Source organism: Cyrtonyx montezumae, unplaced genomic scaffold (genome assembly GCF_038088225.1).
Source record: "Cyrtonyx montezumae isolate F1298 unplaced genomic scaffold, pur_monq_1.0 scaffold_30, whole genome shotgun sequence".
NCBI classification, from domain to species: domain Eukaryota; kingdom Metazoa; phylum Chordata; class Aves; order Galliformes; family Odontophoridae; genus Cyrtonyx; species Cyrtonyx montezumae.
Genome location: NW_027072035.1, coordinates 10,451,367 through 10,477,702, shown reverse-complemented (window position 1 = coordinate 10,477,702; position 26,336 = coordinate 10,451,367). Strand labels below are relative to the sequence as shown.

The window sequence follows — 26,336 nt, the reverse complement described above, 5'->3', positions numbered from 1 at the left end:
AGAACAAATCTGGATAAAATTTTAAGTATACAGGCTGAAGTCCTAGGTCTCAACAGAGACCTTTCTGATGTGTAATTGCCTTGGGCATTATATGCAAGTATTATTTTTAGGGAAACGTCTGTTTGGGATATGTTTGGGATGTGAGACCTGGAAATCTCTTTAGGACGAAGAGAAATCTGGTTATGTCAAAAATATCACATGATAGTTAAAAGAAGCAAACAAACAGCAAAGCAGCATGTAGTACAGAGTGATTTCTACTGTGCCTAATAACTGGTCTTTTGTGACTAAGTTCTCAGAGAAGATGAATTTTCATTGCATTCTGTTAAGGGTGTTAACTGTGGTGTTCTCTGATGCAACGTGAGTGGGCTCATTGTAAATGAGAGCTCCTTCAGTAGCTGCTGCCAGCTGCATGTTCTTGTCTGTGATATTAGTAGCCTTAATTGCCAGTCACAAAAGCTGAAAAAGACAGGCTGTGCAGTCTGTCATTTTTCTGGCGGGGGATTTAATTACAAAACAACGGTGAATTTCCCCCCCAAAAGGATCTTTAGTAGTAAGTCTCCGAAGGTTTGGCTACCACAGGAGGTTTTTAGTGTTTTTAATGAGATAAGGATATCTGCAAAATCGTGCATTAGGCCTGTTCTTTGTTTTCTTCCACTGATTTCTTATGCAAGTCATGCTTTTTCTGTATACAAAAATGCAATTAAACTTGCGTGTAACTTAATGACATATGTAGGACTTGCATAGTGTTGTAAGACTGTGGGTGAGAAAGACAATGACGCTTGCAGCTTAGTTAATATACAATAGGATTAAAACTGAATTTCAACTTGTATTTTAATTTTGAGTTTTGTTCTTGAAAACATCTTGTATTTGCTAATTGGCTTCTTAACTGGTGCTGTTGCTTGGAATTTGCTTACCTAGCAACTGAGCCATGCTCATTTTCTTTTGCCTTTTAAAAGACTACCTGCCCCGGAGAATTCCTGGGAGCATTCCCTAATTTCTTGTTGATGTTTTTGATCTAGTAAGTTCAAATATAAGATTCACTTAATTTTATATAATTGGGTTCTATTTATATTTTAGAGTTTCTCTTGCTTGTATTTATTCATACCTTGAGTGTTACTGGATCTGCATAGTAGGAAATGATATTTCTTGTTCTTCTTTTCCTGTTGAGGAATTCTTGAATGTGTCTTGGATTTCCTTCATATGATTTATATTCATTTGTTCTAGTTGGATTTCTTTCTGAGATATTATTGGCTGTGCTTCTGGATTTTCTTTTTCAGTTTACTTTTTTTTTCCTCCTATAACCATTCCTCCAAAAACAACACTGATGCACTTTCATTGGAAAGAAATACTAATGCAATCATGTAAGTTCATGTATGTGTAAATGGATTACTTAGCAAGAGCACTCAGTGGAAAAGTAGTTTATTTGAAAAATTGAAAGACAAAGCTTTTTTTTCTTTGTTTTGTTTGTTTTTTCTTGGACAGGTCAGTAAGATGGGTTTTGTGGGTGTCTGTACCTCTTTGGTCTGCCTGCTCAGTTAAGTGATGGGATTGTACTTTGACAAATTCTATCGAGGTTTCAGAATCTGCAGTTTAATGGGCTCAGAGTTGGAGCTTGTTCACTGCATAGTGTCTGGTATACAGACTTCACAGATCCTTTAGTGACAGGCTTTGGGTAGTGACAGACTCAGCCCAGTTCTACATTGTGCTGTTAAAATTCATGGTCTTCCTTTGTGGTGGAGGAGCCAGTCCCTAGTGTATCAGGGTCCAAGCTGTTATACTGCAAACATAATTTCCGTTTTAAAGACAAAGATTGTGTACTGAGTTAAGTTTGAAGTTCATCAGAGATCCTGAATTATGCTGTACGGATGGGATCCCACCCTTTGGTTTGAGTAGTTGTGATAATTGCCAGAGTTCCTCCTTGTGCACAGAGCTCTGAGCCTCCAGAATGGTGAGGATTCACAGTGCTCACAGCATGTACAGATTCTTTTCACTAGGGAAACCTGGTTAGACTTTCAGCCACTGATACAGTTAATGATTCTGCTGGCATTGATTTGGGAAAACCGGAAAGTGTTGAGACAGATGAGTACCTGCAAAATAAGGCGCATGCCTGAGGATCTCCTGTTGCTGTCAGGTGTGTGTTGAAATGCTTCTACCTTCTATTCTGGGTGAGAATATAGTTTTATTGAGGTTTTTAAGTGTGTTTCTTTTTCTGTGAACTTTAGCTTGAAGATGGAGCAGAAAGTTTTTGCTTTAACTCTGTAGAAGAAAGGTGATGGTGCTGGCTTTGTGACTTGGGGCTGGATGAGCCAACATGTAGTGGGTTTGGAAAGTGGTCACCCAAACCAGTTCACTCAGGGTCCTAGCTGCTGTAGTTTATCACCCCTTTCCCACAGTACTTGGAATTTGTTTGCTCATCCTGTGTCTTGTTTCCACAGTTGAAACCCCTGGGAGAAGTGACACCCGTCCTTATGATGCAGTAGTGTCAGTGTGAACGTGTTTCAGGGCAGAAATGTGATGGGGTAGCAAAATGGATGCTATTCAGAAGTCTTGTTATTTTTGTGACTCAAAGGAAGTTTTTGTAGCTCTGGCTTACAATGTCATACCTTTATTCATACCTTTATTGATGCAGGTAGTGACAACAGTCAGAATAGCTTGGGCACTTGAGGCAAAGTGAAATGTATGTCAACAGCTTCATTGTGTCACATGCTGGAACAGGTGTGCTTTGATTTCTGCAACAGACCTGACTGTATAGGGAAACATAAATTCAAGTTATTTTAATTTCTGTTCAGAATGGCAGCTCAGATACATTTTTATAAGCCACTGAAATCTGTGTTTAAGGTGGGCCTTTGGCTTGGTGAGTTGTGTGTTTCTGTTTTTTTGTTTGGTTGGTTGCCTGCAAATTGTTCTTAACCACATTTTGCAAGATACATGGGAATTAAGGCTTTCTGTATTTGAGAAGAGCTGGAAATCTGACAGTGACATGACTGTCTATTGACAATAGGGTGACTTAAAACTTGCATCTTCAGCGAGTCTGGCAAGAAGAGTCAGAAGGCTGCAGCTCTCATGGTTTGTTACGTATATTCTTGTTCAACATCACTGCACATTTTCACTGGGGACATGAGATGTCTAACTTTTGCTGTGTGGTGCTAGGATAATCTGTGCACCAAAGTGGACTAGTCTGCTGGTTGTAATAGGCAGAGATCTTAACTTCTCCCTGTTTTTCTTGACTGTGGATTGTGTATCTAAAGTGGAATCATCAAAATTTTTCTGTAGTTCATGGTTTCACCATTGAACAATATGGAGCTTAGGTTAATTCTTGGTATATGCAACAAACTGAGACATTTGGAATCCTCATGGCTGCCTAATGCCATCTGACAAAGGGAAGAGGCAAGTTATCGGTGTCCCACTGAGATCAGACCCTGTGTGGGAATGCCCTGCCTATCTTTTTGCTTATAGAACTCCAGTGTGTTGCCGCTTCCCTGTGTCTGTGGCAGGTAGAAAAGGTACAGCATCAACTTGTGAGTATCTGGACCAGTTGATACTTCTGGGAGAAGTGTCTTGGTAGCTGATGGCTGGCATCCGTTCTCTTTTCTCTCCTGTCACTGTTCCTCAGTCACTAACATGAAGGATCAATCTGGAAGCCAGTCCAACAAGTTTAGCCACTTGCCTTGGAAGTGCACTTACCACAGATGTGGATGTGTGTGTGTGTGTGTGTGTGTGTAGGTCACAGGCCCTGTGCTGGCTTTGGTCCCTGAACCACAGAAAACAAATGATAGACTGGGACCACTTTGATGGGCAGTAGAAAGGTTGGGAGAGAAACCCATGCCATGGCTGTCTCCATTTGAAACACTGATGAATATCAGTGAATATGGAGGCACTTGATTATTGTATGGAAGGGCCTCTTCCCACATACCTGTGCTGCGTAGGATGGCAGCATCTTCCCTGCATAGCATAGAGATTATTCAGATCATGGTCTGCAGAGCTTCACTGCACAGTAAGGGGTATCCGTGGTGAACGCTAGCTGGTAAACAAAACTTGCATGATGGGCTGAAAAGAGACTGGCATTATAATGGAGCTAGCAAATACATTAATTTTTTATAGAAGTGTAAAATTGGTAGCTGTTGGCAAGTGTGGAAAAAAAAAATGTTGTTATTGGTCAGCTGCCTTATCTAGGCTGAGAATTTGTACATTTTAATATAAATGGAAACTGTAACAGTCACATAGAAAACTTCCTTACAGCTCCTGTCTGTAGAGAGTTACCTTTAAAAAAGAGAAGCACAGATGCGCAGCTTGAGGATGGGGAAGCAGACTGCTATTCCTGTGCTTTAGAGCAAGGTGGAAATTTGTTTGTGTTTTTCTGGGGGGCCTTTTGAAGAGGAGTTTGCTCAATCTGATAATTGTTATAGGTGATCTGGTTGAAAATGTGGTTTTAATTTGCTGTACACAATTGCTTAGTGCTTTGATGATATTATTCCTCAGGATGGGAGGAGTTACGCTGCTGTTCAAGCTAGAGGAGATTTTCACACTGGGGAATATGGTAGCAGATGTATTTCTAGCCTAAGCCTGATTTGGGACAGATTCATGGATACTGTATTAATAGTAAAAATATATATATAATAATGAAATAATGTGGATTTGGTCTTTTTTATTTTTTACAAATCTTCTAATTGTTAGAAAGCAGATTTTGTTTTGTTAGATCTCTTCTGAATCCCAAGTTATTTTCTGAAGTCTTTGTGTTCACATTAGGTATCGTGAGCTCTTGACTGCTACCATTATGCTTAAAGCAAATCAGTCTTGATTTTTACCTCATTTGACAGCATTTTGTCTGTATAATTTTCCTTTTTCCTAATTTGCCAAAAATATACTGGGAGAAATATCAATTAAATGTCTGTAAGACTGCTTTTGCTTCGCATTTTGATATAGTTATGCTAAGGATGGGCAGATATTGCATGTTGACATTTGTAATAGGAGAGCAGCAGGGAGCCCATACTACAATCAGCTCTTGACAGGATTGCATCAGAAGCGTAAATGAATGGGCATTTCAGCTGCAGGGCTTTTAGAGATAAACCTCGCCTTTTGAGGAGCAGAAATTAGTGCTGCATGATGCACATTGTTGCCTTTGTCTTAAGTCTGTGCAGCAGCTGACAGGTCTCTGATTTGCAGCTGATTTGCTGCTTGGGCATATGTCGCTGATGATGGGGGGAGGGGGCTTTTCTCCTTGGGGTTTTGCAACAATGAGACCATCATTTTGGTTCCTACCAGAGAGATAACAATTTTTTCCTCCCTCTATTACCTTGTCAGTTTGGTGCTTTCATCAAACAGATTTCCAAGCCCTTTCAACTCTGAGTGGTGGAAAACACACTTGATTTCTAATTGAAATGTCAGTCCAAGACTGTTTGGTAACCCAGCTGTTAGCCTGTAACTGGAGGACAGCTAAGCCTTGCTCTGACATTTATGCCTTTCTGGTCAGTGATAATAAATGCATCTTCAAAAATCTCCCGCTGGGACATGCGTGAAAATGGTGTTTTTATTCGATCTGGTGGGATATTCTGGCAGGAGGAGTTAGAACAGATGCAGCTTCAGTCTCGGAGCTGGCAGTGAACCTCTAGTTCTTTGTTTAAAAAATTGGAACTGTTGGCATAGCAGTCTGCTTTCTGTCCCAGTGTTACTGGTCTTAAAGATGTAAAACTGGTGGGACAGGAGGAGTCATGGTGGAAAAATCCCTCTGAAGGAGAGCTCCATTCAGGACAGAATTCTTCAGGCTTCCTGTGCTCTGAACGGGAGACAGGGCAGGGTGGGATGCATCTCAACAAAGCCCTTGCACGGTTCTGTGGGGTTCTGGCACTGAGTGCCAGAAACCTGCTGCTGCTTTCTCAGCTTCAGACTCCTTTTCCTGTCCTGATGTACACCTGCATGCTCTACTATAACTCCCATATGAAGGTTTCTTTCATTGCTCCTATGTCGGCTTCTGGAAACCAGTACTGTCTCAGTGCCTTCAGTAACAGAGAGGAATAATTCCTATCAGCAGAAAAGCTGTTCAGCAATATTATTAATTGTACCTTATCAAGCTAAAAAAACAGTGGCAGTGAAGTACATGCAGGTGAAACTATGTTTTTGTTGCACCAAATATTAGCGAAAATCTCTGTTAAGAATGCACTGGATTGTATATGCTGAGTGGTTAGATCCTTCTGGTTTGCCCATCCCAATTATTCTGTATCTTCTGCTAATTAGAATACTTTTGACACGCATCTTGTTTCTATGAGGTCTCTGAGAAGAAAAGAAGCAAGTGTATTTCACCACCATTTAGTCAATGATCCACAGCAGTTCTGACCTCTGATCAAAGGTTCAGAGGACTCTGAAGATGGCATATGATGCAACTGTATGAAACTTAAGATTTTTTGCTGTTAAGATGTTACTGCATTCTGGTTTGCATGTCTGGCTTGGGATTCTAGTAACATTTACTTTGCTGTCCTTTAGGTCTTGATAGCTGATGACTATTCAGATCCATTTGATGCCAAAAGTGAATTGAACAATATGGTAAAAGGGGAGAACACTGGCTATATGGAACCATATGAAGCACAGAGAATAATGACAGGTAAGAAAAGAAAATTGCATGTGAGATTTAACTGCATGGCAGTTCACTGGGATGTTACAACTGCTGTGAAACCAAAATGTCTTGTGACGTGCAAAACTGTTTTGTTTCTGAAAGTGTCAGCTAGTCAACAGTAACTGCTGTGAAAGCTTTTCATGTGCTTGCACCTGCCTTGATATCTAAAAGTAGTACTCTGGAGCTGGCTGTCAAATATAGATGGTTTGTACTGTCGTGAAGTGAAATGAAAAAGTGCTGTAGGAATTTGGAGCTATCCCTTTGTCCTCTCATCGTGCCTGTTTTTTTTATGCATGTTTCTCTGATATGATCTGCATCCATCCTGTTCGTTGGCTGTGCAGTCTGAAAACTTCTGAGGTCGGCAGACATAACTTTTTTTTTTAACTTAAGATGATTTGACTTAGTACATACCTTTGTACAGATTGGTTGAGTGTTTCTCGTATTTCTACTGCAGGTCTTTCTACTGTCATTGTGAGGTAAAAGTCACACCTGTGCCCTGATGGATGAGTTCATTATACGCTTTCCTTTTCTGTTGGACAGCTTCTATTTTGAGCCCTCACGAAAGATTAACCCATGGGGAAAGATGAGAGTGTTAGATGTAGATAGCCTTTTTTTTCATGCAGATATTCCTATTTTTCCCTTCTTAAATAGGATTTCTGTTGAGGATTTCTCAGGAAATTTCTTGTGGACTGTATTGTTTGAAGGTTTTCTGTATCTGATAGAGGGATGGGGCAGTCTTAGTCCTTGTTGTACATCTGTTTGTTCTAGCTGAGCAATCTCAGAAAAACAAATTGGTTCTGATGATTTCTTGCTGCTTCCACAGCAGTGTTATCAACAATACTGTCTTCTCAAATTTGCGATTTTGTTGATTGGAGGAAAGCAAGCCCTGTGCCAAAGTTTGTGAAGATTTGGAAGAAAAGCTTGACCTGAGGCTTAGGCAGAGCATGCTGAGAACCAATTCATGTTTGTAGTAAGTTATCTCACGGCAGCCATTCATATCTGGTGGCCCAAGCTGTTACTTGCAAATGTATGTCACACCCATACAGAGACTGGGAGAAAATCCCTGGGAATCTAGTTTCTGTGTGCTTAAAGTGTGGTTGCATATTTGCCATGTCCCTGTTCTGTCTTGGGATTTGTTGCTCTAATGTAAATAGAAATGTATCAAGTAGGTTCTACAGTCTAAGAATCTGACATACTGTACCCTGAATGGAGTAGGATTCTGCCTGCTATTGTGCATGCCTGGAAACAAGTACAGATAGCCAAGATGTTCTGATTTCTAAGGATTCTGAGTAGAGTTTGGACTAGAGAGAGAAGTTACCTGCTAAAAAGATACTAGCCTTACTAATACTACCTGAATAACCTCATCCCAGCAAGATGTAGATGAAGACCTGAAGATAAGAGAAGAAACGATCTAAGATAACATCACTGAGTGGAATTCCTTGTAAAGCTGCTACCCCAGATGCTTATTTGCTTCCAGGCTGACAGCTAAATAACTGTTCCCTCTGCAATAGCAGTATAAAACCTTTCTGTTCCCTTGCAATGGCTGGACTGTCTCTCCACAGACACTGTACATTTCCACTATTTTCTTATGCTTTCTAAAAAAAAAAGAAAACTATGCTTTCACTGCTTAGTTTTCCCTTAGCATCAGTTGAGAGCTGTCTTCTACTGTAATTATGAGTCCCATTGTAGGAAGAGGTGAAGGGGACTGTGCTTAGATAGCAAGTACTGTTGTTTGGATCAGACCTGGGAGATGATTCGTGGTTAGGAGGGAGTTCCCCAGAGGAACTGTGGCTGCAGCTGCTGCATTTCAGCAGGAGTGAGTGACTGAGACCCTGCTGGGCCAGTGCAGTAATGCCAGAGACATCTAGTTTTTTTGGATGTCATCCATTCTTCTCAGGCCGCGATGGGGAGATTTAAAAGTCTCAGGTGAGTATCTTCTCCTATCAGTCTTTACTGGTTGTCAAATGATAGAGAGTTCTGTTTATTTTCCATAGTAATCTTGTACCTAACTGAAGAGAAATTTGGGTGACTTTTTTTCCCTATCAAGATTCTGTATGTTTGTATCACCATGTGAGCTTCCCTGTAGGGAGCTGGAAAGGGATAGTGGCTTTCCTCCATCTCCTGATGACTACATGTGGTGACTCAGCTCTTCCAGGTATCTGTACTTCTCGGGGGAATTAGTCAGCTCTTCAGACCATATGCAACACTTCCAACCAAATGCCAAATCAAGGCAACACAGCTATCTTTTTGTTGGACTACAGAGCACATAAAAAGCTCACACTGTATGGGTAATTTAGATCATTGCTTAGATGGAGTTTGTACTTAGATCAGCCTTTTAAGGTATGATAAGTAATGACGGCAACAATGACAATTGACAAGAATGAGACAAAAGGGCAGCAGATGCAGTTTATTTAATTTACTGTTTGGCTTTGAAGGGAGCTTCTTACCTCCAGTGTATGATTCTTGAGTATTCAGTGCCTGACATGACAAGTGCTGTCATATAAAAAAAACCAGCATATTTTAACAACTCTAAAACTGAGGATAGTTCTTCTCAAACTGATTGGGAACCAATTTATCCAGAATGTGTGGGGTTCTTTTTGCTAGAGAGTAAGAAGTATTATCAGAGAATGGAAGGCTGTGTAAAAGCACACTTGGAGAAGTGTGTTGGCAGCTGAAAACTACTGTCCTTTCCAGATCAGGAGCAGGTTTTAGTCTGCACCTGAGTAGGAAGTGAAGGAAGATTTGAGCAAGCAAAACCTTTGAGCATGGATCTTGGTTTGGAATTTGAGGAAAGCATCAAGTGCATCAGTGCTCTCATTTCTTAGAGGTCTTAAAAGGGCCTCAGGTCTGTGCTCTCCTTAGCAATTTGAATGTGCTCCTTGTTTTTACTTTGCTTTTTCAGACATTGCTTAGTACTGGTCCAGGGGCTTCAGTCCCTGCCTAGGGCTCTGGCCTCTCTCATGCATCTGCCCCAGGGAGATGGAGTAGACAGGGAAGAAAACTCACCTCTTGTATTTCAGACTGCTAAAGATTACGATGGGTGGCATTTCTGAAAATAGTCACCTTTTTCTGAGATGTAACTTGCCTTGTATTCCAAGTGGAGAAAATGCTATGTTGTGAACAGGCTTTATAGAAGCCCATCACAGTGCAACTGGTAAAATACACAACGGGTCTATCTTCTTTGGAGGGATTCCAGGCCAGGTTGGATGGGGTACTGGGCAGCTTGATCCAGCGCATATCAACCCTCCCCACAGCAGAGGACTGGGGCAAGATAACCTAATGGCTTAGGTCCAACCTAAGCCATTCTGTGATTCAGATAGGGATAATTTCAGAGGCAACTCAAGGTTATTTCAGGAAAATTAAAAGCAGAGGTTTGATACTGGGGAGTAGGAATTTCAGTAGTGTATTTCTTGTAAGAGGATACTTGCACAGTTGTCATGGAACCGGGTGTGTTGGATCTTGTAGGTAGGATATGCTGACTCACCAGATGTGTGGAAGTGTCAATGTGCATGCTTTTGAGTCAGTCCTGAATCAGCACAGTAGTATGCTGCCAATATCCCTTGAATACTGGAAGTTGTAATTAAGTTCCAGAAGGACTTCTGCATGTCATCTGAAAGGACTGTGTCCTTCCCCATGCAGGTGCAATGTCTACAATACAGGTTGACTAGATCAACTTCTGTATATACTCTAGGAATAGCTGACAGCTACAGGAGACAGTTGTGTATGCTAGACCTAAAGATCTGGAAAGGCTTTCCAAGAATGCTGTAGAGCATTTGGTTCAGTTGCCTGTTGTCATCTTACAATCTTGCCTGTGTTTTTTAACATGTTCTTCAAGCTGGGTGATGGTACATCTATACCATCAGTAAATCTTCGCAGGTGAACATAAACTAAGGCCAGCTCTAGACAGGGAAGGACAGAGTCTCCATCCAGAGATGTGCAAATTGCACCAACAGTTAGCTGCTTTTGATGTTAAACAAGAATAGCAGGAATACTAAAGAGGATTTCAAGTAAAAATTCACTGCTTTGTCCACAGGCTCAGAGCATTAGCATCCTCCTCCCTCTCTTTTTTCTGTAAATTTGTTGTCCTGTTTCTATTCATGGCATTCTGACTATGCATCAGAAGAACAGTGAGCAAGTTTGACTTTTCTGACACACAGGGTTTTTGTGTTTTGGGTCTTTCCCTAGCTGCAGAAAGCATACAGCCAGTTCTAGAACAGAAAACGCCTTTGTACACTTCATTGCTTTTTTTTTTTTAGGTACTGCAGTAAAAGTCCATGCGTGAATCATGGCAGCACCTCCAATGCATGACAGACAACCTAGGAAGAGCAAGTTCATCTGTGTTAACTGAGAGCTCCCCATGGGCATGCTGGGAGCAGTAGGACTGTCTTCCTTCAGGCTATCACAGAAATGCTGGGAATGTACAGAAAACAGCATTCCCATGAACCTGCATCTACTTCAGAAGGCCCTGAATGTCAGTTTCCCTTGTAACTAAAGAGGCTGGGTTTTTTTTGTTCAGACATGTAGCTTCATCTGAATAGTCACTACAGTGCATTGGTGGTGAGTCAGGTCTTGTAAAATCCTTCTTCCTTTACCAGGTTGCCTCTGGCATGTTGTTTGCTGGCGCCAAGTTTCCAGCTGCAATTAATGCAAGAAAGAACAGTGATAATTGCTTTGATAAATATTAGCCTGGATATAGTAGTGTGTATAGCATGAAATGTTCAGAATCTGTCCTGTTCAAGGTGGCTGAACTGAATAAACCAACCCGTGATCTTTCAGCACTGTAATGACCCCGCAGTTTAAGATTTGCTATATTTGCATTTGCTTGAATACTAGAAATAACTCTAGCCAGCATATAAGAGTTAGTATGCCTATCCATTAAGCTTTACTGTTTATGTAGTTTTGAAAAAAAATCGAGTTTGTTCTCTTGCATCTACATTTGTTTGTGCTGCAGTTGTAGATTCTGCTTGAAGGTTTAACATTGTTCTTTTCATAGCTAGAAGTTGGCACCACATTGGAATTTAATCCATCACTGACCCATCTTATATAGTATTGTGGATTCCTCGCTAGGACTTGCATGTGTATTGTTCTGTTGCCAAATGGAGTGACTGCATGCTGGTTGTTCTGGCACAGCAAGATTTGTTTCCTCAAGTACAGGGTGGGAAAAAGTGCAAGATAACTTCACTCTTGAAATTTGATGTGTATGTTCTCTCAGCTCTTCTTTTGCAGTGGTATCAGGTGAAGTTTGAAGTTCAGTAGCATACAAACAAAACTTGACTAGTAACAAGACGGTTTTATTTATGTTAGCCCTGTAAAGGACCACACTGGAAATATTAAGAGAACTAAAGTTAGATACCTCCTGTGCTTCAGAATCTATTTAAAGCTGTTTCTTTCTTTGTTAGAAATATCCTAACTATCCCATTGTTATTTTGTAGTTGAGAGCAATACAAAAGTAGATTTCTTTTTTTTCCACTAGGCCTGATGTGAGTGAGTTGAGGCAGGACAGAAATAATGCTGGGGCTGCTTTGATCTAAGTCTTTACTTCCTCTCTGAGCAAAGCAGCAAATCTCACATGTGATGTGAAACTACATCACTGCAGATGTGTGATCAGTGGCCACTATGAACACTTTGCACTCGCTGGTGACTGTGAGGAGATAAAGCAAGAAATTCTTAAATTGGAAGGGAATGCAGTGCATTGTGGTTGCTATAATTAGCTGAATAACGGGGTGGAAACCAGCTGTACATAAAATGAATAGCAGCATTTCTCTATATTTAACTCTATCTCCTTCTCTTAAATTTAAAGCATTCTCCCTAATGTTTAACATGGTGTTGGCTTGCTGCTTAGGGTAGTGCATACTGGCTTACAAATATTGAAAATAAGAAGTCTCCTTCATATTCTCTGCAGCTGAGTAAATGTAAAATACATGTTTTGGCCTTTCCCTAAAAAGTAAATCTTCCCCCCCCCCCCCCCCCCAGTCTTGGTTTGGAATTGGAAAGACAGGTCTTGCTTATTGACACACCATTCATTGGTTTTAAAGGCAAGAGCTCAGCACTGGAGTCAGAATTGCAAAGTTACCAATTACTGTGGTAATTTCTGGCTGCTAATGTAGACCAGAGAATGTTAAGCTGATGCACAGAATTCTGTTGTCTTATCTTTGGTAGAAAAATATTCTATGCGAAATGGGTTTAAGCTAAGGCTGAAATATTTTTTTTTCTTCTTCTGTTCATAAAACTTTAATCTTCATAGGACTAGATGTAACCTGGAAATGGACTAAATGGTAAAATTTGAATCACAAGTTTTACTTCAGAGATGTTAATTGTTCTGGGTAAATGTTTTGGTGGGGGGTTCTGTCATTCTCATCAAGATGACTTTTTTACTTTTGAAGTAAAAATGAATTTCTATCCTTATCTCAGCTGACAGTGCTGAAGAAAAATGTACCACTGGAAGTCCTTTGTATTTGTTTATTTATTGTTAACTGGTGAAGGTTTCTGTTCTCTGAAGTACTTCACAATAATTTTCATATATTCTTTTTCCAATTACTGTTTTTCCACTACATTATACTGAAATGGTAAGCTAGTTCAAAGTAAAACATGTTGATACAGTAAGTAGTGGTACAGCAGGTGGTGAAACAAAAGCAGTACTGAAAGGAGAAAGATGCCTCTTCAACTGCAGTATTTCGTCTAGCTTGCTGGATAGAATTTTTTTTTTTGCCTGCTGGCTTTTCAGTTGAACTCGGAAAGTCACAAAACATGAGTGAAATCTTAAGTAAATGGAATCTGTTGCTGAAATCAGCTGTTAAATTGATAGCTGCAGTTTCTTCTGCATCTTTTTAGGCTTGGGTTTTTTTTAGTCCAAAACAGAGGAGATTTTCTTATCTTTAAAAGTAAATCAAGATTGAAAATTCAGACAGTTCTGTCTGCTTGTTAGAGGCTGAACATCTTTCCTTATCAATTTGCCGGCCTTTTTCTATGACACAACAGTGTCATGAAATAAAGCTGCAATAGGAACTGGTCAAAAACTCAGCTTTTGTGCTCTGTGCATTTTATGTAGATTGACAGCGCAACAAAGAGCATCTTACTTTCTCTGGTTTCTGGCTGTGAAGCATTCTTGAAAGGTGTCTTTTGAAGGATCTTAAGTTCCTATACAAACTCAGCTGTTTGTTGACTTTATGCTTGCTGATGTGATTTGAGGCTGTTCTCTGCAGAAGCAGCCTGCCCTTTCTAGTAGGGGCAGCTAAGCCTCTTCTGGTTTTGGTCTGTGCTGATGTGCTGATTTGTTTCTGTTGTGCTTCCACAAAGAGCTAGTAAATGGTGTGGTATGCTTATGCTTTGTGTGTGACCGTGATGTGTTACTATGTGACTGGATTTCTTGAGCTGTATCAATGTATTCAAAAAGAACATGGAAGAATTCAAGTTTGCATTGAGGTTTTTTTTTGTTCTGCCTTGCTCATTGTCATGAATTACTGGAAAGGAGTTGAGTTTGCACACAGCTTGGCATCTTGAAGCAGGATGTAGGTATGCAAAACACTTGCTCTTGTAATTAAGAACAAACCAGGCAAACTGCGGGGAAATAAGGCTTGCCTTTCGGAATTCTGGACTTGTTCTGAATTCTGCATTCATTTTCTGTGAAGTAGGTAACTTTGAAAGATGTGTGAAAAAGCACTGGATATTGCAGCTCTATAGCGGTAGTTCTCCTTCCTGTGGTTTGTCAAAGTGTTGCACTTGTCTAGAACTAGCTGCAAGGCAGTTAAGTGTGATGGCAGAGCTGAGCCCTCTTAAGTTTTCCCAATGTCCTGGAGGCCGCTGGTAGGCAAGAAAATGTCTGTGTTGCTGTCTCAATTAAAATGAAAAGAGATGAAGAAGAGAAGGGAAGAAAAATATCTTTCAGATCTACCATTGCTTTTGTGTATCCTATCTGCTCCTTTCCCTAGGCTGTACCGCTGAGAAAACTTGGATTTATAGTGGAATAAGTAGATCAACAGACAGCTCATCCTAATCTCTCTTTTAAGTATCCTTGTGTGTCTTTCTTTAAAAGCAGAACATAGCACCCAGAAACAAACACAAGTTTTTGCATACTGGAAAACAAGTGAACTGGAGAAAACATCAGAAAGTGTTGACTCAGTAATATGCAGCAGGATCCTGGCTGGAATGTGTTTTAAAATATGGCATTTTCTGACTTGACCTCAGTGGAAAATACCAGATGTTGCTCTTTATGATTTGTGGTGCTTCTGTTGCAAGGAGGGACGAAAATTGATTAATGTTGTTTATATGACAGTAGTTTGGTTCTCCTAAGAATAGAGTCTGTTCTTAATGATGCTTTACTGAATGCTAGCCAGATTTATTTGCTGTTGTTCGATATTTGTGCAAGTACAAATGCTCTTGGATAATAATGTGGAAGACTGTATGTCTTAGTGTTTTGTCAATAGCTACAGACATTCATACAGAGCATGTCAGGTTCTGTACTGTTGCATGCAAGTGTCACCCCAAGGGGAAAAAAGCAATGCTGCATTACTAACAGATTTCTTTGTAAGAAGGCTTTCAACTAAAAATCATCATCTAATCATGGTTTGTCTGAGTAGCCTAGCAACTACAGTAAAGTTGCAAACAGCTGCAAGGTATTGAACCAAGAGTGCCTGGACAGTTCTGTGTAAAGCACTTGAAGCTTATAAATGCTGGGGACTGGTTGCACTTCCCATCCATCTCTTGCTGACTTGATGAGTGGAAGAATCATAGACCAAGGAGGTCTGTGAAATTTTTTTCTCAGTAATTTCAGTGTTCACATCCCTTTCACTTTTCTATGCTAGCAAGTCATCTGTCTTCCACTTCATTCAAGGCCTTTAATTGCAATAGACAAAAATCTGTGATGGAATATGGGAACAATTCTACCTCATGTGGAGGTAGTATTCTAAGTCAAACTGTCTGCAGAACTGAACAGCAAATCTAGCCCTTCCTTCATGGTGTGCATTAATGGCTGTTACTGTACGCACATGCACGACTGTGGTGGAGATTGAGCTTACTAAATCTACAGCCTTAACATTTTGAGCTGTATCTGATGGCTTGTACTTCCAACAGATGATGCGTCATCTTTTATTACAACTCCTTGGGTACTGATCAGAACTCTTGAATTGTACTGGTAGCTCAATTTGAATGACAGGACAAGGACTTGCAGCTAGGATGATATTCTCCTTGGAAAAGCAAACAAAGTGGGCAAAACTGTTTCTGTGCCTGATCCATGTGTTTTGCAGTTTTCAGGATTGGAAATAATAACTGGCAAACAGTCACTGTGGCTTTTTCTTGCAGTGAATAGGAAAAAAATAAGCAGTTTAGGAGGTTATGGATGACTTGAGTTCTGATAGTGCTTGTTATTGCTAGAATCCTCATCAGAAGGAGAGATCTCTTGGTTTGGATATAACTTCCAAAGCTTTGATTTCTTTTTGTTTTAATGCTTTTTTTTTAATGAAAAATTACTAACAAGGAGGACATAATTTTAATTGGATGTTAGTCATCTGAGAAGATTCAGGCTGTGTATTTGAGCTTTCAGTTTTGTTTTTTAATCACAACTAGCACAATTGTTTATAAGGAGGATATTTTGTTGGGAAAAAAAAGTGCAGTTCACATTTCAGTGTAGCTTTTGACTGTGTAGCCACCTGTCTTTGGAAGTAATCAACTCCAGGTGTTCTTAAGCAGAAAGAATTCTCCCTACACCGTATTCTCTACAGCTAATGTTGGCAGATGGCTAAAATAAAATGAGAACATACTTCATCATTCTGGGAGCAACCCTTGTCTGGCTTTTGTTAAACCAGAGATGGCAGCCGTTTTAGTTAAGTGCCTTAGTTACTGCCTTAGTCTGCCATGTATTTTATTCTTGTGAACAATTTTGTCCTCATTCTGTATCACTGGGCATTCAGGTTCACAAGGAGGTCTCTGTCTTTCACAGAGTTCCCTGAGTAAGGCTAAGTTTAAAGTTATTTACATCTAGGGAAGCTGTCAGGGAACAAGTTACATATTTTGTCATGAATTTAATTATTTTTTTTTTTCATGTGTGGATATCCAAGTGCAGGGTTCTGTACCTGGATCCAGGCAATCCCAGGCACAAATACAGGCCGAGTGCAGAATGGAGAGCAGCCCTGTGAAGAAGGACTTGAGAGTTCTGGTGGATTGAAAGCTGGACATGAGCCAGCAGTGTGTGTCTGCAGCTTGGAAGGCCAACAGTATCCTGGGCTGCATCAACAGGATGGCAGCAGAGAGAGGGAGGGGATTGTCCTGCTCTGCTCTGCCCTTTGAGGCATCATCTGGAGTACTGCATCCAGGCCTGTGTCCCCCTGAACAGGAAAGACGTGGAGCTGTTGGAGTGGGTCCAGAGGCAGCCACAAATATGATGAGAGGGCTGGAGCATCTCTGCTGCAAAGAAATGATGAAAGAACTGGGCTACCTATTCAGCTTGGAAAATGGAAGGCTGTGGGGAGCCCTGAGAGTGTATGTAAAGGAGCCAGCTGAAAAGCCAGAGAAGGACTTTGTGAAGTCATGTAGTGATAGGTTGCCCAGAGAAGTGGATGCCCCATTTCTGGAAGCATTCATGGCCAGGTTGGATGGGGGGCCCTGGGCAGACTAACCTAGTAGGTGGCAACCCTAGCCCCCAGCAGAAAGTTGGCACTGGATGATCTTTAAGATCCCTTACAACCCAAGCCATTCTGTGATTCCATGATCCCTTGCAAAATCACCTGGAATGTATAAATGTAGATAGGTATTTATAACCACATTTATAACCACTAAAAAGTGTATTGCTCAGTCTCATTCTATGTTTTGAGTAAACTGTCTGCCCATCAAAGTCTCTATTGATGAGTTTCAAGAAAATATCTTAGTTCAATAAAGCTCATTGCTTTCATATATATTATGAATGGATCTTCCTTCCACTCCACATTTCTCTCAAGGTGATTTCTGACAGGGGGAAATCCTCTCTGTGGGGATAGAGGGTGGGGAGTCGTGAGCATTAGTTGCAGCCATGAGTATAATAGCTGATCTAAGTTCAGGAAATTATAGGCATGTTTGCTGAGACATTCTCTGTCCTCATACTGGGCTGTGTTAGTGTTTTTTAAATAGCCACTGCACTGGTATCAAAATTTCATTCAGTGAATTGGTTATATTTGTGCTGATTGTTTTTTGGGGGAGGATACTGTCATTTTTTTCGTGAAATAGTGAGAATCATTGTGCTAGTGGGTGTATATGAGAATACCAGTGCTCTGTTCCCAAGAGGGCTTACATTGCTACTTGACACAGGAGATGCATCCTCTCATGTGTGGCTTGAAGTTTCTGAGTATGGAATGGCAATCTGAGTTTTGATTTAAGCAGTCTCTGTTTTGCTTTATTGCCACTTGAATTGTCCCATTTAGCTTTATGGAACAGTGATCCTTAATTCCTGCAGTTCAGTGGTTCTGATCAGAAAAGGTCAGTAAATCTTACAAACACAAATGTAATGCTGTGATGCAGCTGGCTGTAGCAACATCCAGAGCTGACTGTTGACCAAGCACCAGTAAATGAAGAGAAACTTATAGTTTTCTTTTTATTCCCTCTTCCAAAAAATGTAAAAAAAACATCCTTTCTTCTCTATGAGGTCTTTCTGAGAAGAGCATATGTAATGAGTAACTGCCTAAGCTACATCAAAGTATCTCTTATACAAACAAAGTCTGCAGAATTTGAGTTTTACAGTGTCAGAAATAACATTAAATCACTTCTCATTTAAAAGAAAATTTTAGGTTTGGGAGGAGGACTTAAGAGAATAAATTCCTGCCTTCAGAGAACTGAAGAAATTAAACTTCTGCCACTTTATCTGCTGTAAGAGAAATATGACTCCAAAAGCAGTTTCATGTCCTTTGGAAACAGTACTGCTGTTCTTACAGTCCACCAGGATTTAGTTGTCTTAGGTGTTTTGTCTTTTAATCAGTATCCCTCTACTGCCTTGGATACCCTCAGAAGAAAAACATGTCCTTTGTGCCATCTTTGGCAGGGTATGTTTTGCTATTTTATTTCAATGCATACCTTCTGTGAAAGATAGGAATCTGTTCTGTTGCTTGTTTATTGATACTTAATCATAAAGGGACTTCTTCCCTCCTTCCTTGCTCTGATGGCAGTTAGGCTCTTTATCATAACTGCTGGAATGAAAAGTTGCTTTGTTTTGTCGGATAATGAGTCATACATGGAGTTCAGTAGGGTTTCCTAGTGTAGGCTGTTTCAAGCCATTACTTTTCACATCAGTAGATTATGCCAATCTTTCAAACCAAGACTGGCCAGTAAAGGTCTGTTCATTCCTGGAAAGTGGCTCACTTCTGAGTCACTTGGCTTGCCTTTAGACAGGAAAAGGAGGGAAGATGTTGCAATATCCAGCTTTTCCTGCAGGGTTTTCTGGAATGGTGATAGTTGGGAGGTGGTTGCTGTAGTCTTAAGTAGAACTGCCCTTACTGTATTGGGATGTTGTTGATGTTCTGTTCTGTCCAATAGCTGGAGACATCTGGCTGGACCTGGAAGCACAGCAGAAAGCAGTTTGCATTCTGGTGTTTTGAGGTGAGGAAATTTGAGCAGAGGTCAATTTTAGCTTACGTTGTGAATAGACTGCTGAGATGATGAGAACTCAACAGCATGAGCTCTGAAGTGTTTCCAGATGATCTTACTGAGGTAGGTGTGAAAAGAAATATTTATGGTGAGGCTTGAAAAAAAGAGGCCTGCTGGCCTGTTCATGGAGAAGGAAAGGAAACATTAGTGAGAGCAAACCTTCTCATGTCAGCATGATCTTTGCATTAGATCTGATGCCTCTGGGAAAATGGCAAGTTATTGGTTGATGTGTTGCCTAGTGTAAACATATGCCCAATGCATACAGCTCTGTAACCTCCAGTGAGGTTGCATGCCAGGTGAGTAGCTTTCCATTGGGAAACTCAAAAGAAGTGTGGAGAGGACGTAAGTTTAGCCCAGTACAGTAAGAACTGTTCCCTTATGATGAAAAGAGAGGGACTTCAGATCAGGCATGGCTTTCTATGTACAGATCTGTCCCTCTGTGCACAGATCTGGCCCTGATGTGACCTTTACCTGCCAGAGACAGTCATACTTTTAAGATAATGTCAGATTAAATGCATCAGATATTCATCAGTACCCTCATTGAGAGCTTGAGACTTCTCAAGTTTCTTTCTGCTCCCATTGATAACTTCAATTTTTAGTGGCGGGGGAGAATACAAGTGGTACAAGTGGCTATTGTATTCAAACAGGCTTGAGTTATGTATTCAGGTACTATTATTTTAAGTGTGATGATCTTTCATTAATTCCAGGCTTGTTGATAGAAACCAGTGTGGTACAGCAGGTCCTCCAATCCTCCAAACACCGAACAAGTTGGTATTATGGAGCTTTTGAGTATAAAAAATTTGAATCCACATTTTAAAATATGTCCTCTTCCTAACTCCTCTCTGACTATCCTAGCTGAAGACAGGTTAGCCTTTTCCCCAACTACTCTAACGTTCCCTTGCTTTATAGGTCATTGTGTTTCTACACTGAAAGAACAAGATGTAAAGATTGGACTCTAACTAATTATTGTTGTTTGCTTTTAATTAAAGTTTCAGACTATTTTGGTGAATAAATGTTTTTGGTTTTTTTTTCTGTATGCCTTGAAAACTGGAAGCCAGAAAGATCTGTAATTTCCAGATGTAATTGCTACAATGCTAAGGCCCCTGCCACTGGAGTTACTTAGAAGATTTAAGTCTTGCAAATCTACTAAGCATCACAGCAGTATTACCTCTATGTTGGTTGTGATTTATGTTGTGTAGTTGGTGGCAAGTTGCTCTCTTCATGTGTGTGAGCAGGAAGCCAAATCTTGGTCACTGAGATTAAAGCTATTTAAATGCTGACATTTGGGAAGAGTGGAGCAGCTATCCAGAAAAGACCTGAGTTCAGTGACAGGGAGAGATAAATATTTAAATATCTTGTATGGAACAGAGCTGTTTACAGAAAGTTCCATACCGCTCCAGCACAATGTTTAAATATTTAATTATGTATATTAAGTAAATGAACTTAATATACTGCTATGTTTACTTCGCATGGCTTGGTATCTGATAAAAGTTACGTGCATTCATGAATGACTTTGAAAAATCATTGTGCTTTCATTCAACTGACAGCTGTTGGTTGTGGTACAGAGTATTGCATAGTATTGTTACCTTTGGAATAAGACAATGCTCTATCCACCAGTCTGATCTGCATGGATCTCAGTACTGTTGAATGGAGATGGGTGCAACTATAAGTGCTGGGCAGAGTCCCTGCAACAGCTTTATGTTTTTGTCCTGCTCTCAGGCTTATCAAGTACAGGGGATGATGACAGCCATGGTACTTTGCTTAAAAGTCAGTACCTGTTCAGAAGCTGGCCCTGAGTGTCAATGCCATTTCCAGCATGCTGCCTTCATTGTCAGGTCTGGCATACCAGGGTAGGACTTCAGTAGAGCACCAAGGAGCCATTTGGGCTGTTATTTTAAATACTACATCAGTCTTAAAATCTTTAGCTGAAGTGGAGAAGGATCTGTTCTATTGTATTTACAGCTGATATTTACGGATCAGTGCACTGTAATCTGACATACTAGTGAGACAGAACAGCCTTATTGTACTGCAGTTGTTCAGTCTACAAGTCAGTGTGTCTGTATCTAATTACACTGTCTCTTTCTTAAAAAACATGAAGGAATTACTTTCTGTTATCAGAAAGATAAGAAAACTCACATCTGTGTTATCTCAGATGCTGTGAAGTCCTAGCATATATATAAAAAAAAAAGTGGCTCACATGGAACTGTAGGGTTGAAAAAATTGGGAGACTCATCTGGTTTACTGCTTTGCCTCTTTCAGGCTAGAACTAGGTTTAGGTCAGTATGAGAATTTTGGCCAAAGCCCAGAATTCTGTGTGCTAATGCCGTTTCTGTCCTCTTTTTAAATAGCCCTAATGGTCTGCAGGGATGTTACTAATCTTACTGAGCAGGAGCCTTCGTTTTTGCATATTGGATGTAGGCAGTCAAGATGTTTCTACTTCAGTGCAGGAATGTGATGCTTTTCTGCCATCTCTTTTCAGTCTGCCCAACAGTTTTTAGCTCACTGCCTTTTGCAACACAAGAAAACAAAAATTTTTTCCCACATGCTTTATTTCATGGAACTTTCTCCTTACTCAACTGTTGCAGATGGCCTCCTATGCTTTGCTTTTATGTTGCATCCTGATAAATGTTACAAAGTGGTGAAATGGTGTATCAGGTTGCTTTGTGTTTAGTACTGCCTAATGACACAAGCACGCTTGGGTCAGGAAAATAGTTGTGTTATTATTGTCAGAAATTCTTATTTTAAGACTGACTGCTGCAAAATTCTTTCTCCTCTTATTAGTAGGCACTTTAGTTTGAGATGCAAGAAGTAGCCATTGGCTTCTGTATACTGTAGGAGAATCTGGTGGTTCTGTTGTGTCCGCCTTGGACAGAGACCTTAGGTTCTCATATTTTGTAAACAAGTAGTACTGCCTTCAGAATTCACTTTTGTTGTCTGCATAGATATTTTCTTGATAGCATATCCCAATTCTTTCCAAGGTCACCTCAGGAATACTGCACATCAGTGAGTAATGCTTTTGATTTAAAATTTTAGATTTACAGTTGCTGCTGGAAAGGTTACCATGAGGCTATCTATAAGTCCAGTGGAGCTCAAGGTCTACTCTGAATGTGCATTTTTGCTGAAAATGCTCACCAGTTGGAAAGAAGAATGTCTAATTCAGTCATGTATCACAGAATCTTCTGCTCCTAGGCATCTCAATTTCTGTATTTTGTTGGTCAGGTTCTCTGGTTTACAAAGGAGTCCAGACTCCTGGGGCCTAACTGTGTTACTACTGATAGTTTAAGAGGGTAACAGTTACTGGGATGTCTTCTAGTCTGATATCAAAATTAGCTCTTTAAAAACAGTTGTTTTTCTTATACTGACTTTATTAATAAAGAACATAATTCTGTAAAAATGTACTTTTCTGTATCATATAGTTCAAATAATTAATAAATCAGAATTTCAAGATACTAAAATGTGAACTGAGAACAGCTTGTACAAATCTTCACTGTATTTTTTAATGTGTTTTTTTGTTGCCCTTGCTGTTTGACCTTTTTAAAGGCCCCAAACCAGTGTGCTAAAACTGTTTTGGTCTCTGCCACTCCTGTGATTATTTTGGTACTTAGAGCTGTCACTGATAGAGACTGTTAATTCTTGAATAGTCAAGTCTGCACTGAGCTATCAGTGTCTTACTTCTGCCTGTGTTATGGTATCAACTGTGGGGTTTTTTTAATTTTTTTATGTAACTTTCAGTAGAATTACTTCATAAATATACTTCTCGTCTACTATGTAAAAGATGGATCTTCAGTCTATAAGAAGCAGTGGAAAGTGTGTATCTATATATACACCTGTATATACTCTTCCATTTCTTTTCCCTCCTGAGATTAGTCTTTCCTAAGGAAAATTTTCTGCTTTATGATAAAAAAAAAAAAATTTCATTGTAGTTTCTGTCTACAAGGAATGAAATAGCAGTCTGTGGCTTTCTGTTAAGAGATATCTTTTCTGTGCAGACTGATGCTCTAATTCTCTGAGTAAACAACAAATGTTGATAATGGGCTTCTGTTTTCACATAACCTTATATGCTAGTAGTTGTTGGTGTCTTTGGCACTTAAAATGAATATAAATTATATGACTTGGTGGAATTCTGGTTTCTTTTTGCAATTATGCAAACTTCCTGGGATGGTAGTGGATGGCTTCATGGTACTGGAACACAGACAGACATGTAACATTAGTGATTTAGAAGCACTATGATATTTATTTGTCTTTGATCCAGGAGAATTCAGGAGAGTATCAACCATGTGTTCTTCCTAATGCAGCATTCTTATTTTCAGTGCAGCATTTTAGAAAGATAGTTGAAACAAGGACTGTGTTTTACTTCTGTTGAGTTGAAAGCACGTTTCTTTTCAAATAATGTACCCTTTGGAATACCCTTTTATAGATTTTCCCTGTATTGGAATGTGTTAATGTAGTTTTAATTTGTAACTCGAAATTATCCTAATCTGTCTTGTTTATATTTAATTTACATCTTTGGCTGTGGTATAGATTTCATCAGATTTTTAATACATTTATAATACACAAAGCTTTTTTTTTCTCAAGTGAAAAGGGTGTTGTCCTCTTATAGACATTTCACAGCATTTTTATAATAGTCTGGAACAATTATTCTGTCTTCTTAGTGACTGATGAATTGATGAAGTGCATCATTTATACATTAAAAAGTTCTCTCTACTTTTCCCTGAGTCATTTTTTTCTTCTTGAGAGAAGAGTCAGTAGAACAGGTTGCCTACAATTATGTCTAGTCAGGACTCTTGTATCTCCATTGTAGGTATCTCTGCAGCCTCTTCAGACCACCTGTTTCATGTTTGACAGTAAAAAATAAAAGAAATAAAAAAAATACTTTGTTTAGATTAAATTTAATGTATTTTGATATATGCTTTCTCCCTCTTGCCTTGTCACATGGCTCTGCCAAAAGGAGTTTTTCTGTCTTTACTCTGTGCCTTGAAGTATTTATATACCTGAAGATCCTTTCTAATAGATCCTTTCTTACCTTTTCAGGATGAACAGTCTCATGTCTTACAGCCTTTTCTTGTTGATGTGTTCCAGTCCCATCATCATCATCTTTCTTGCCTGATATTGAACACTCTGCAGTATGTCTGTCTTTCTTACACCAGATGGCCTGGAGCTGGACATAGTTCTCTAGCTATGGCCTTGCTTGCACTTAGTAGAGAGAAGATACCACCCCTTCGTGCCTACTGGCAGTAGGTTCATAGGTTCATTAGGTTGGAAAGGACCTACAAGATCATCTAGTCCAACCATAGTACTTTGCCTAATGCAGCCAAGGACATATAGCCACTGCTTATCCTTATCTGCCAAGCTACTCATCTTACTACGAAAGGCTATCAACCTGTTTAAGCAGCTTTCGTTTTGTAAATCCATGCTGAGTACATGGAGTCACCTTTCACTTGTCTGGAAGTGGCTTCCAAGATTTGTTACTATAACACCTTTCCTAGAACTGAGGTGGGACTGATAGGCCTACCATGTCTTCCTTCTTGTAGATTGGAGTTGCCGTTTGCTTTCTTTCAGTTTCTTTCTTCAATATCTCAAGTTTACCACAGTCACTCAGCAGACAGTAGAGACTGTTCTCGCCATGATATCAGTCAGCACTCGTAGTATAACATATCACCTCCCATAGATTTATTCACATCTAGTTAGTTTAAATGCTTATATTCTGATTCTGATGGTTGTCCACCAGGATGGTGCCTTGGTCCATCCTTTCCCTCTGTTCTCAGGGGTCTGAGATTTCTGGGCCTGGCGTCTTAACCAGTGAAGACTGAGGAGAAGTCTTCGTCTTGTTTTTCTAGGGCCCCTGCCATGTTTAGCTGTGGCCCATGTCTTTCCTAGCCTTCCCATTGGTGCTGATTTACTTTTTTCTTGACCTCACAGGAGTAAATTCCAAGTAACCTCTAGCATTTCTAACTTTGTTTTGGCACAGTCAGACACTGTCTCCATATTCCTCCTGGGTCATCTAATCTTCCTTCCACCTCTTGTACACTTCACAAGTGGTCTGACTTGCACATATAACATTCACCTTAATGGTTTAATGTAATGATGTTCCTGAAGACTTGTATTAAAGACATGCATTTTCTAGGCAAAACAGAAGAAAACCTGTCTTCAGGATGGAATTAAACTCGTTGCCAAAGCTTGAAAACCTTCTTCTGTGTTGTTTCTACACAGGGTTAATTGGAGAAATGCCCCCAAAGAGTAGACAGAGTGACTGTCTTTTTCTAGACAAGGCTTTGTAATCTCCCACAGACAGATAAGCCAGAATCATAGTGCACTGTTCCTTTCTGTGTAGCTTATCGTGCTTATTTTTTTAACAAAGTCTATATTAACTTAAAGGAATACATACTGTTTGAGAACTGTAGCTGGCAGTTTCCCTAGGGGTTCTGATCTTCATCAGTGATCTGGATGAAACATGAAGTTGCACCTGAACATGAGGAAAAACTTCTTTACTGGGAAGGTGTCAGAGCACTGGAAAAAAGTTGCCCAGAGAGGCTGTGGATTCTCCTTCTCTGGAGATATTAAAAACTCTGCTGGATGCTTTGCTGTGTGACCTAGGGAGCCTGAGCAGAGGGTTGGACTCGGTGATCTCCAGAGGTCCCTTCCAGCCCCCATGTTTCTGTGATTTTATTCCTAAATACAATGTAAACTAAGATCTAATTATCACTGCTTCCATTTCATATTCTTAATCTCCATTTCATATTCTTACTGTAGTCCCAGTTCATATTTTCTGATACTTTGCATTCCCTAGACATTTTTATCAGCATATTTAACTATACTTTGAAATTCATTTTGGTTGGTCTTTGTATCTGAATTATCTCGTCTTGAAGACTTTACCACATATACAAGTTTTAGTGTTCTTGAGGATTTACGTTCAATTGCTTGTAAATGTACCTTTCACAGACTGACAGGTATGGTATGTTTTCTGTAATCTGGCTCTATCTATATTGGGGTGTGTTGGTATAGAAGCATAACACTGTCCATGCTATGGTCATTAGCTAGAGCAAGCTTTTGCTTCCAGACAGTTAACCAAATGTAGCAGTGGAATTTAGAAGTCTTGTAGCAGCTTGCAATCTGTATAATTAAGTAG

At 39.9% G+C, this 26,336-nt stretch overlaps 1 protein-coding gene and 1 long non-coding RNA gene across 3 annotated transcripts in view; one reads left to right on the top strand and one right to left on the bottom strand.

Moving 5' to 3' along the window:
- Nucleotides 1-26,336, bottom strand: part of LOC136053533 (uncharacterized) — a 229,227-nt gene that overhangs the window by 126,079 nt on the left and 76,812 nt on the right. The window lies entirely within an intron of this gene.
- The window catches only part of SHB (SH2 domain containing adaptor protein B), a 70,041-nt gene that overhangs the window by 14,942 nt on the left and 28,763 nt on the right, over nucleotides 1-26,336 (top strand). For both annotated transcript variants that reach the window (XM_065744268.1, XM_065744267.1), the window contains exon 2: nucleotides 6,478-6,595. In XM_065744268.1, coding sequence (XP_065600340.1) covers nucleotides 6,478-6,595 — 118 coding nt within the window. The remainder of the gene's footprint in view (nucleotides 1-6,477; nucleotides 6,596-26,336) is intronic.